This window comes from Schistocerca cancellata, chromosome 11 (genome assembly GCF_023864275.1).
Source record: "Schistocerca cancellata isolate TAMUIC-IGC-003103 chromosome 11, iqSchCanc2.1, whole genome shotgun sequence".
Taxonomy (NCBI): Eukaryota; Metazoa; Arthropoda; class Insecta; order Orthoptera; family Acrididae; genus Schistocerca; species Schistocerca cancellata.
In genome coordinates this window covers 123162469-123175150 of record NC_064636.1, presented here as the reverse complement: position 1 = coordinate 123175150, position 12682 = coordinate 123162469, and the positions used below count along the sequence as shown (strand labels likewise).

Below are 12682 nucleotides of genomic sequence, written 5' to 3'. Positions count from 1 at the left end.
GGAGTAACTCTTTACTGTAGAAAATACTGTGATTCATGGTCAAACAAAAATGACTGACTGAGAAAATTCTCAGGAAAATATTTGGGCCAGTTTTCTGTGAACGAATTTGGATAAAGAGGCCCTTTAGAGAGATCTATAGATAGACAGAAACAATAACGGACACCTATAGATAAAAAGGGATAAAATTCTGTGGACACATCACAGGATGACTGACGACAGGCTCACAAGGCAGATCTTCGAGGTAGCAAGCACTAGCAAAAACAGTTCAAAATGGATCATAGGTACAGAAGAAGTTGGACTCTCACAAGATGACAATAAATCGAAAAAGAGTCCAGAAAGACCATGAAACATACTTAAACAGCGACACATGGAAAACAGAAATGGATATAAATATTCGGAAGACCACCGATGACATACACTGTGTGATCAAAAGTATCCAGGCACCTGGCTGAAAATGGCTTGAAAGTTCGTGGCGCCCTCCACCCGTAATGCTGGAATTGAATATGGCATTGGTCCACCCTTATCCTTGGTGACAGCTTCCACTCTTGCAGACATATGTTCAATCAGGTGCTGGAATGTTTCTTGGGGAATGGCAACCGATTCTTAACTCGTGTTGGCACTGAGGAGAGGAATCGATGTCGGTCGGTGATGCCTGGCATTAAGTCAGCATTCCAAAACATCCCAAAGCTATTCTAAAGAATTCACGTCATGTCTCTATGCAGGCCAGTCCATTACAGGTTTGTTATGGTCGTGTAGCCACTCTGCCACAGGCCATGCATTATGAACAGGTGTGTCTGATCGTGTTGAAAGCTGCAATTGCCATCCCCAAATTGCTCTTAAACAGTGGGAAGCAAGAAGGTGCTTAAAACATCAATGTAGGCCTGTGCTGTGATAGCGCCATGTAAAACAGGAGATGCAAGCCCCATCCATGAAAAACATTATGACACCATAACACCAGAACCACCTCCGAATTTTACTGTTGGCACTACACACACTGGCAGATGATGTTCACCAGGTATTTGCCACACACACACACACACACACACACACACACACACACACACACACACACACACACACACACACACATACACACACACCCATCAGGTCACCACATTGTGTACCTTGATTCTTCACTTCACACAACGATTTTACACTGTTCAATCGTCCAATGTTTTCGCTCCTTACATCAAGCGAGGCGTCATTTGGAATTTACCTGCGTCATGTGTGGCTTATGAGCAGCAGCTTCCACGGTGAAGTATAGGTTTTCTCACCTCCCACCTAACAGTCGTAATACCTGCAGTGAATAATGATGAAGTCTGGAATTCCTGTGTGATGGTCTGTATAGATGTCTGCCTGTTATACATGACGAACCTCTTCAAGTGTCAGCAGTTTCTGTCAGTCAACAAACGAGGTTGCCCTGTATGCTTCTGTGCTGTATGTGTCCCTTCACGTATCCACTTCACTATCACATCAGAAACAGTGGACCTAGGTACGTTTAGGAGTGTGGAAATCTGGCAAAGAGACATACAACACAAGTGATACCCAATCACCTGACCAAGTTCGAAGCGCATGGGTTCCGCGGAGTACCCCATTATGATCTCTCATGATGTCTAATGACTACTGAGTTCGCTGATATGGAGTACCTGGCAGTAGGTAGCAGCACAATGCACTTAACAGGAAAAACCTGTGTTTTTGGGGGTGTTTGGATACTTTTGATCACATTGTGTATGCAAAGAAATTGAGAAGGATATAGGAGTAAGAAGAAAATTTTAAATTTAGACACTATCTCTTATAAGTTAATGTATGGGATGACGATGACGATGATGATGATGATGACGATGCAATCTGGAAACATCGCCCGTAATTATCAGTGTGAGGAAATTAGAGGTATCCGACTGTCAGTACCCTTATCTTTGTTATTACTCATTTTCAGTGCAGTTGTTATTTTTGAGAAAAATTACCTGATTTAGTTACCTTAATTCAACTTGCTGTCAGAGATGACTCAGTCTTTACTGTTAATGTGAAATAGTTTGTTTAATCTGACATGTTTCGCATTAGGTGATCATCTCTGGGTTTGATGACTGAATCTTTTGATTATCCTTGATCTTAATGGTCTTCTGCTAGACTCGAGTAGCACTTATTTTAGTGCTATTGTAGTTGTCCACATGCTCATTGATTCTTCATATGTATTCATTGTATGTATGAAAGCCTATTCATTCATTTGAAGAGGACACTGTCCTCACGTTAACCATGTTGTTTATTTCCTATTTATGATAATACACGAATCTTTGTCATTTATATGCCTATAAAATAACAGCACTTCATGTAATAATTCCTATCACTTTCATGTCATGCTGTACTCCTTAATTTCCTCTGTGGATGAAACTGATGTGATATGGCATAATATTCAGTGCTACAGTTGTGAAGAAAATACATTCAATACCAGTTCAGATAGAACTTTTTTCTGTTATTTTCTTTACCTGTTTCATCAATAAAAATTACGACGATTTCTTACATTTTTCTCTGGTACTTCACCTTACTGTATGTGCATGGCAGGTGAATGATGTTTCACGCTTTTAATTTTGAAGTATCAAGTTGGAAATTTGTTTTCAAATAAATCAGTCTCTTTATAATTATTTACAAAGCTAAAAGCAAAGTGCTGAAATGAAGTGTTAATTTTTACTTATAATTTTCTTCAATAACTGATACAGTTATGTTGTGTCTCTTTGATAATAATATTTCCAACTATTGTTTGGAACAATCAGATGGTAGTGGGTGTTAATACAATTTTATTTATTTACTGTTTCATCAATTTTAAATCGCCAATAATTCTTTGTATTGTTTCAGGTGGCAGCCTCAATAAGAAATGCATCTGATAGTTTAAGGTACGTTTTTTATTATTCACTGCAGAATTTTTTGAGCAGTATAAATTTTTAGTTACTCAAAGTGAAAGAAAAATAATAACCCCTATGGACCAAAATACCAGAAGTTATTTTTAAAAAGTTCTGTTTTTGGAGTTCTATTTTTCTGTATATTAACCATTTGCTGTATATACATACAGTATATACAGACTACAGCAATATTATGCATATTATCAGAGAAAACGCTACTATATCCACTATTCTATTATTGCAGAAGATTAAAAAGGAGCTTTACGATATTACAATGTACATCAGTCCAACTTATAACATTGGTTTGCAGTAACAACATAAACAACAAAAATGAAAACTAAAGCCCTTACATTAGATACTGTACTGTATCCTGAAAAATTATACACTCAAATAATGTTCTAAATCTAGTATACTGTGTTGTCACAGAGAGGAACAAAAATGCCAGAAAAATTGCACTTGCAGATAATTTTCTAATGGCAAACATTCAACACATTGTGCTGCCACAGAAAGAAACAAAAATGCTTGCTAACTAGATGGCCAGCTGTAAGAACGTCTGTAAAACTAATGATCTGTTCAGATGTTGCAGCAAAACTTTCTAAAGTGTCCAAGGCATTTAACACTTCATGGTGGGTAGGCAAAATGGTCTTGTCCTCCTCACATTCTTCTGATGTATTTTACACCTCAGACAGAAACGTTTGTACACCAGATTCAGGATTTTAAATGTCTTGCAAAATTTTCCATTGTCAGGTGACGTGATATTGTTGTCACCATCTAACTTGCCAACATAATGTCTCCAGGAATTGCTAAAACAGTTCTGTAAGTTTTATGAGTAAACTGATGGAACTGATTCCCAGCTTGTATTGCATCCAATGCTTCCATCTCGTTTTCAGCAATAAGGATAGCACAAATGGCTTGTGATACAATGTCTTCATAGCAGCAGTAATGCCTTAATTCAAAGGCAGAAGGGAACTTAACATATTTGGCAGTAAAAAGTGAACATTTAAATTAGTTAATATTAAAACAAAAAAGCCATTTATCATTAACTGTCAATCCAAGCTTTCCAATAATGAGAGTAGATGCAAGGTAAAGCATAAATTTCATGTTCTTAAAACATATCAGTTTCTCAGAATTACTGGTCACCCAAGATTGTTGTTCATCTATGTTGTATGAATTACAGACAAGTACAAAAGTTAAAAACATTGTTTACAGCTGGCCCCCACCATGCCACATGTCATCTTTTATTTTGTGGGTTTGACTTGGTAGAAGTTGTAAAGAAATCCTAGTTTTGCCTCCATTGCTGGCGTAATATATAGCAAACTTTTCTCTCACTAGGTCCAATTCATGCAATCAATACTTGCCCCTTCTTCATCAACTTTATTCATTTCATTTCCAATCACTTAGCAGGAAATTAGGCTTTTATTTTGGAACTTACACAGTCAACAAGCAAAACACCTGATGTCTGTTTTGAATGTCTAAATTTTTTTCTGCAGTCTCATTTGTTGTTGATTGAATTATAGTTCCACTTAAAGATACATTGGAAGTGCACATATAGCTTGAACCATTGTAAAAGTAAATGTTCAGCATCTTCATGCATAACACTGTGAAATCACTTTGATTTGCACCTGGAACCCAGTGCAGCAGAATTAAGAACTTTCCATTTACATAGTGTGGATAATCTAAATTTGCTGAGTCTAAGCTTCCTGCCTGTTGTGCTGTTTTTCAATACACCATGTTCTGCTTCCTGACGAATATTCAGTTTCTCTTGCTGATCTAAGCTTTGTCATTCCTATGGCATGACAACCCTTTCACTGCTTGGACTCAATGTTACTAATAGTGGCCCTGTTTAAAGAACATAAAAGCACATTTCAACATGGAATTGCAGTTGTTGATGGAATCTAGTTTTCCACACTGTTGGTGTCACAATTGTTTTCCTTGTTGATGGCGATTGTTGAGCAATGATATGCATAAAGGTCAGCTAGAGAAACATTAGGAAAAGGGAAAAACGTTGACAATTCAGGTTTAATGAAAAATGTAATGATGCAACAGACCAAAAAAAGTTAGTAATTCATGCTGACTGAAATTTGTTAACCATTAAAACATTGTACAAAATCAAGAACATCACTGCCAGTACAGATATTTTGCTGGTGTAAACCAAGTGTTCACCTTGAGTGAGTTTATTATTATTGATAAGTAAAAATATTACAGAGAAGTAAGGATATTAACACATTCTATAAACCAGCTAGTTTGTGTATTGGTTCCTTAATAAAAACAGTGTACTTCTTTTATGAAAAAGAATCAAACTAAAGTGCAGGTGAAGTGTCAGCAGCTGTATAGTGCTAACTATTCTAATTGAATATGACATGGAAGTCATAGAAATTCAATGTGATGGGTACAAGCTAATGTCCTACCATGTAGACTGAGTGAGAGGAAAGGGTGAGTGGTTATATACCCAAAAGCTGGAGTCAAGTTTCAGCCCCTTCAGATTAATGAATGTTGGGGTGAACAGCTCTTTGAATACCATGTCAGCAATGTGGATTGGGAAACATAAGCTTGTTGTATTGACAGTTTACAGGCCACCATCATGATCTTAAATTTCAGCAGCTGCTGTAGTCAGCTTTAGTAAGGCCATGAAGACTTAACTGGTGAGTCATCTTTTGTGACTTGAGGAGCTACAACAAAGGATGCCTAGAATTACCAATGTCTGAATTTGGGAAATCTCACACAGTACAATTCCCCAAAAGGACTTAATGCACACATTGCAAACTTGGCTGATTTGGGAGCAAAACTGACAGTGATTTATCTGGCAATGACAGTAAAATGAATACTGATCAGTTGTGCTTCGATCATAGAAGGAAAGTTTTGTCACCACAGAACTAGAGTGAAATTACAGGACAAATGTTATCAATTGTGTTAATAATTTTCCTAATATTCTTATTCTCTAAAATAACCATGATACAGAATGGAAGTAAGAGCAAGGGAAGAATAACTCCTTGGACTTAAGTATCTTGTGCAAGGTAGACAGAGCTCTAACTACTTCAGAAGACAACAAACTGTGCATAGTGAAATATTCTGCTGTACTGTCTGTAATGCACTATCAGATCTTCCTTTGTGTTCAGTAAAGCTCTTTTTTCCTGGCACAAGATGTTCTCATCCCAAATTGTGGCTGTGCTTTTTTGGTGTTTGAACTGTAGTAGCCACTTGACCTGTTGTATAGGAAGGCTGGACTCATGAGGTTGCAAAATCATTTTTTGGAAATGATTCAATTCTGCATTTACTGTGTATATCCATGGTAAACATTTACCATTTTTCACCTAGTAAATGCTCACAGATGAGTGTGACCGCTATGTCTAGATCTATATCTGTTCCTTGCAAAGCAATGTGAAGTAAAAGATTAATATCCCTGGTTAGACCTATTTGATAGGCATCACACACCCTTTAGCAATGTTCTGAGGTGAGTCACACAGTTGTTTTGAAAGCATTGGTTTTCTGTGGTATCCCAGCAATGGACTGACTGCTGTACCTACAACTGAACCAGTGTGATGATACCATTGGTATCTTCACATATTGCTACATTCAAAAATTTATGAGTGTAGTAATAGGGCACTATGTTTCTCCTTTTTGTGAAATTCACTGTTTTTAATCCTAATGGTTGAAGGCTTGCTCCACTTCAAAATTTTATCTAGGTACAAGCTTATATATTCTTTTAAGTTCTTCATAATTGACAGAGCTAGTAATTATATGTGCCTGTACAATTATAGATAGTTTTGCCTTTTTATCTGTGTTGCCTATGGAACTGAGTCAACAGTGTTCTTGTTGTTGTGGTCTTCAGTCCTCAGACTGGTTTGATGCAGCTCTCCATGCTACTCTATCCTGTGCAAGCTTCATCATCTCCCAGTACCTACTGCAACCTACATCCTTCTGAATCTGCTTAGTGTATTCATCTCTTGGTCTCCCTCTACGATTTTTACCCTCCACAGTGCCCTCCAATGCTAAATTTGTGATCCCTTGATGCCCCAAAACATGTCCTACCAACCGATCCCGTCTTCTGGTCAAGTTGTGCGACAAAGTTCTCTTCTCCCCAATCCTATTCAATACCTCCTCATTAGTTAGGTGATCTACCCACCTTATCTTCAGCATTCTTCTGTAGCACCACATTTCGAAAGCTTCTATTCTCTTCTTGTCCAAACTAGTTATCGTCCATATTCCACTTCCATACATGCCTACTCTCCATACAAATACTTTCAGAAACGACTTCCTGACACTTAAATCTATACTCGATGTTAACAAATTTCTCTTCTTCAGAAACGATTTCCTTGCCATTGCCAGTTTACATTTTATATCCTCTCTACTTCGACCATCCTCAGTTATTTTACTCCCTAAATAGCAAAACTCCTTTACTACTCTAAGTGTCTCATTTCCTAATCTAATCCCCTCAGCATCACCCGATCTAATTTGACTACATTCCATTATCCTCGTTTTGATTTTGTTGATGTTCATCTTATATCCTCCTTTCAAGACACTGTCTTTCGACAGCTGTGACTTATTAAACTGATAGTTCGGTAATTTTCACATCTGTCAACACCTGCTTTCTTTGGGATTGGAATTATTATATTCTTCTTGAAGTCTGAGGGTATTTCGCCTGTCTCATACATCTTGCTCACCAGATGGTAGACTTTTGTCATGACTGGTTCTCCCAAGGCCATCAGTAGTTCTAATGGAATGTTGTCTTCGGCCGGGGCCTTGTTTCGACTCAGGTCTTTCAGTGCTCTGTCAAACTCTTCACGCAGAATCATATCTCCCATTTCATCTTCATCTACATCCTCTTCCATTACCATAAGTGTCCTCAAGAACATGGCCCCTGTATAGACGACTATACACTACTTCCACCTTTCTACTTTCCCTTCTTTCCTTAGAACTGGGTTCCCATCTGAGCTCTTGATATTCATGCAACTGGTTCTCTTTTCTCCAAAGGTCTCTTTAATTTTCCTGTAGGCAGTATCTATCTTACCCCTAGTGAGACAAGCCTCTACATCCTTACATTTGTCCTCTAGCCATCCCTGCTTAGCCATTTTGCATTTCCTGTCGATATCATTTTTGAGACGTTTGTATTCCTTTTTGCCTGCTTCAGTTACTGCATTTTTATTTTTTCTCCTTTCATCAATTAAATTCAATATTTCTTCTGTTACCCAAGGATTTCTATTAGCCCTCGTCTTTTTACCTACTTGATCCTCTGCTGCCTTCACTACTTCATCCCTCAGAGCTACCCATTCTTCTTCTACTGTATTTCTTTCCCCCATGCGTGTCAATTGTTCCCTTATGCTCCCCCTGAAACTCTCTACAACCTCTGGTTCTTTCAGTTTATCCAGGTCCCATCTCCTTAAATTCCCACCTTTTTGCAGTTTCTTCAGTTTCAATCTGCAGTTCATAACCAAGAGATTGTGGTCAGAATCCACATCTGCCCCTGGAAATGTCTTACAATTTAAAACCTGGTTCCTAAGTCTCTGTCTTACCATTATATAATCTATCTGATACCTTTTAGTATCTCCAGGATTCTTCCAGGTATACAAGCTTCTTTTATGATTCTTGAACCAAGTGTTAGCTATGATTAAGTTATGCTCTGTGCAAAATTCTACAAGGCGGCTTCCTCTTTCAATCCATATTCCCCTCAATCCATATTCACCTACTATGTTTCCTTCTCTCCCTTTTCCTACTGACGAATTCCAGTCACCCATGACTATTAAATTTTCGTCTCCCTTCACTACCTGAATAATTTCTTTTATCTCGTCATACATTTCATCAATTTCTTCATCATCTGCAGAGCTAGTTGGCATATAAACTTGTACTACTGTAGTAGGCATGGGCTTTGTGTTTTTCTTGGCCACAATAATGCGTTCACTATGCTGTTTGTAGTAGCTAACCCGCACTCCTATTTTTTTATTCATTATTAAACCTACTCCTGCATTACCCCTACTTGATTTTGTATTTATAACCCTGTAATCACCTGACCAAAAGTCTTGTTCCTCCTGCCACCGAACTTCACTAATTCCCACTATATCTAACTTTAACCTATCCATTTCCCTTTTTAAATTTTCTAACCTTCCTGCCCGATTAAGGGATCGGACATTCCACGCTCCGATCCGTAGAACGCCAGTTTTCTTTCTCCTGATAACGACGTCCTCCTGAGTAGTCCTCGCCCAGAGATCCGAATGGGGAACTATTTTACCTCCGGAATATTTTACCCAAGAGGACGCCATCATCATTTAATCATACAGTAAAGCAGCTTGTCCTCGGGAAAAATTACGGCTGTAGTTTCCCCTTGCTTTCAGCCGTCTGCAGTACCAGCACAGCAAGGCCGTTTTGGAGTCAACAGTATTGTTCATAATAGTTTACCTACTTTTCTGTATTATTACTTATAATTACTTCTACTCATGCATTACTCCTATTTCATTTTGTGTTGATAACTCTGCACCCACCTAACCAGAAATGTTGTTCTTCCTCCCATGCACCACACTAATTCCCACCATATCAAATTTCAACTTATCCATTTCTGATTTCATGTTCTCTGACTCACCTAATCAATCAAGGGACTTAACATTCCACACTCTCACTTATAGTGATATTGTTTCTTTCCCCTGATGATATCCACCAGAGTAGCCCCCTCCCAGAGATCTTATTGGGAGGCTATATTGCTACTAGAATATTTTACCCATTTGGATGTCATTATCATTAAACTATACAGCAGAGCACCATGTCCTCAGGAATTGCAAAATAATTTCCCTAGCATACGGTATGGTTGTGGCTGGTACCTGTACTACTAGAAAGACCGGCCATCCATCTTCATTAACCTCATGTTAGCGTGTGGACTCTCCGTAGATATCCTTCCATTGCAGTTTTATATACTGTATGTCTCCCAGTTTCATTAAGGCAGGCATGTCACTTCACTTTGGCAAGATAAATGTTTAATATGGTAAGTGGGTGCCACACAACTGAAACATGTCAAATAACTTAGCTATTACCAAAACGTAACAAAATTAGGAAATCATGATATTGTGCCGTGGAGATGCTGATAGACTTTTTAATTTTACACTAAATATCATATATTCTCACAACACTATAGTTACTGTTTATCATAAGTTATTTTTCAGACGTTACACAGCAATTAAGAAGGGCTGGTAGAAATGAGGCAACACATTCTTGAGGAAAATTATGAATAACTAAAATGGTAAGATGCAGTTAAGAGATATAATATTAAACTGAAGTTCATAAGGGTTAACAGCATGTGTTACTGCTCACGTAATCAATCTTGACATGATGCCATAAGTCCCAAATATCACAAGCTTTGTTGTGGGATTTCATTGTGTCATTTAAAGGACAAGAACTCTATGAGAAATATCAGAAAGCTGTATATGAATCAGGAACATATGTGTTGCAACAATTCTACCAGCTTGAACCATGACTGTCCAGCAAAAGACTAGGATATTTGCTGTGTCATTCACTTTCGTTATGGGAAGGTTGTTCCAATGGGACATCTTGGTATATTCAGTGTTGGAAGTTTCACTAGCAATGTCTTCAAGAAAACATTTGATGATGGCTTGAGGGTTGTGGCAACTGATGGGGGGTGTTACTTGATGTTCTACTCTATCCCAAAAGAACAAGATAGAAAATACTTGAAACCTACACCACCACCATACTCACTGGAGAAAAAACATATAAGATAATAACTGTCCAAATAATGAGACTTGGCACTTTCAGAGCATCAGGTACAAATACCCTATATCCCATGAATCACATGTGATGCAAATATTAATGGTTTTGTGATGGAACCATAAAGTTCCACAGTGAAAACCTTCAAATTGTCATCTCCCTAATGCCTTGTAGTAATAACACAAAAGCTTATCATTGGTTTAATTACTATTATACTGCAATGGAACATTCATGTTTTGATAGCACATGTTGAGTAAATGACACTTTTTATCTGTAGAAGATCACTGTATTTCATGCGAGTCACTTTGTAAATGTTTCAATACTCCCATGCTGTCAGGGCACAGTATCTGACTGGTTTCCAGTGGGGGTAAGGACAGCTGGATGGGCAACCTGTATTATTTGCTGTGTGTGAGGGATAAGTGAGGACTGAGATCAGACACTAGCTGTATGAATTCTTAGGGCAGTTACTCAATGATAACAATAGATTTTGTTTTGATTTGCCAAGATCCTCTTTGCAAGAAGCATTGCTAATATTGCCCTAAAATTTTGCCAGCCATTTCATTTGTAGGAGATATTAATGTCAGTAATATGCACGTGTAATACCAGCATCTCCTGGTGCGTTGTGAGATGAGCTATGTCTTCTGATTACAAGTGCTAGAATTTACTTCAGCACAGTTATTCATTTTCTCACAACTAATCTCTAATCCTGCTTCATTATAATTGTAACCTACACACATAGGTATGTCAAAAGGTCACTGAGGTGGGTACCACATGGAGCAAACAGAGGATTGTTTTACCATCTGGAGATATTCAAAATTGCTTAAATCTTGCCAGACTATGGTTATTGCAAGGTAGATTCACCACACTGTTGGTGCACTTGTCCTGTTGTGGAAGTGAGTGTCAACCCACAGTATTCACCTCGTGCAAAGCGTGGTGATAGTTCCAATGTTGTTCATCTACAGTGAATATTTAGCCCAGAACAGCTGTCTGTCATTTCTTTTGTCTGCTGGCTCAACAAAAGTATGAGTAATGATGAGGAGGATTTACTATTGTTGTGATATCCCATGAAACTGCTGTATCAGTCAGGAACAAATCTAAAAACCTGAGGGGAGAAAAGGAGATAGCTCAGACAGGGTGGATGTAATGCCACAAGAAACCTAGATATGACTTTTTATTTTCAAGTAGTGCCACATAACAGCTGAACTAGAAGGAAAATTTCCGCTTTATGTGAGAAAGCAATCTTGCCTGTTCTACTGAACCCAGGCGAAAATGATACATTGCACAATAATTACTGTAAGGTGTAAGCCAAATGACAAGAAAAATTCGATCAGCATGTGGCATACTTCGTCTGTAGAATCCAAGAAACTGCGCACTCACATCCAGTGTACATTTGAAGGATATTGCTCCACCCTGAGAATGTGAATGGCTGGAATACACTGCCTTTCCCTTATCTGATATGTGGGAAATATGTGTAATTGTGGCTGTGTCCTCCTTGTATATGTTTACATAGGAGTGTTCGGGAAAGTCAGTGCCTGCCATCTATGCTATCTGCAAGCTTTGAAAGTGGGGGGTGTTTTCAGCCACGTTGATTATGGGCACACCAGGCATCTACTCTTATAATCCGGCAGATGTGGAAGCGACTGTATAAGAAATATACCTACATAGGGCATACCCAAAAGGGTATTCAACATACAGTACTGTAGTCAGTGGGATACAATATTCTACATTAACTTAGTGTCTGATGATTTTAGACAGCCTTTTGTAGCCTTGAATTTAAACTTATGTCATAACCTTACCACAACTATATGAGGTGCAGTATATCCAAGAAAACAAAGATTAACAATCTGCAGCACAACTGAGATCATGATTATTTTGTTCAGAGCTTTTAAGGCTAACCTCTATGAGCGAACTCAAGACAGAAATATTTCTTAAAATGTTTCTCTGCATAGCCATCTACGGCAGCAAAATTTCAGTTTTTGATGAAATCAAACTGTAATGTTTCGCTGTCATTGGTTACTTGAAACCACATATCCATCAAAAGACAAAACAGTCTAAAGCAGCAATCAGGATAGAATAATAGCATG

At 38.1% G+C, this 12682-nt stretch overlaps 1 protein-coding gene across 1 annotated transcript in view; it reads left to right on the top strand.

Annotated features, from left to right (window-relative positions):
* Positions 1-12682, top strand: part of LOC126108316 (uncharacterized) — a 223877-nt gene that overhangs the window by 113374 nt on the left and 97821 nt on the right. Inside the window, exon 6 of the mRNA XM_049913536.1 lies at positions 2851-2888. Within this exon, the coding sequence (XP_049769493.1) occupies positions 2851-2888 (38 nt within the window). The remainder of the gene's footprint in view (positions 1-2850; positions 2889-12682) is intronic.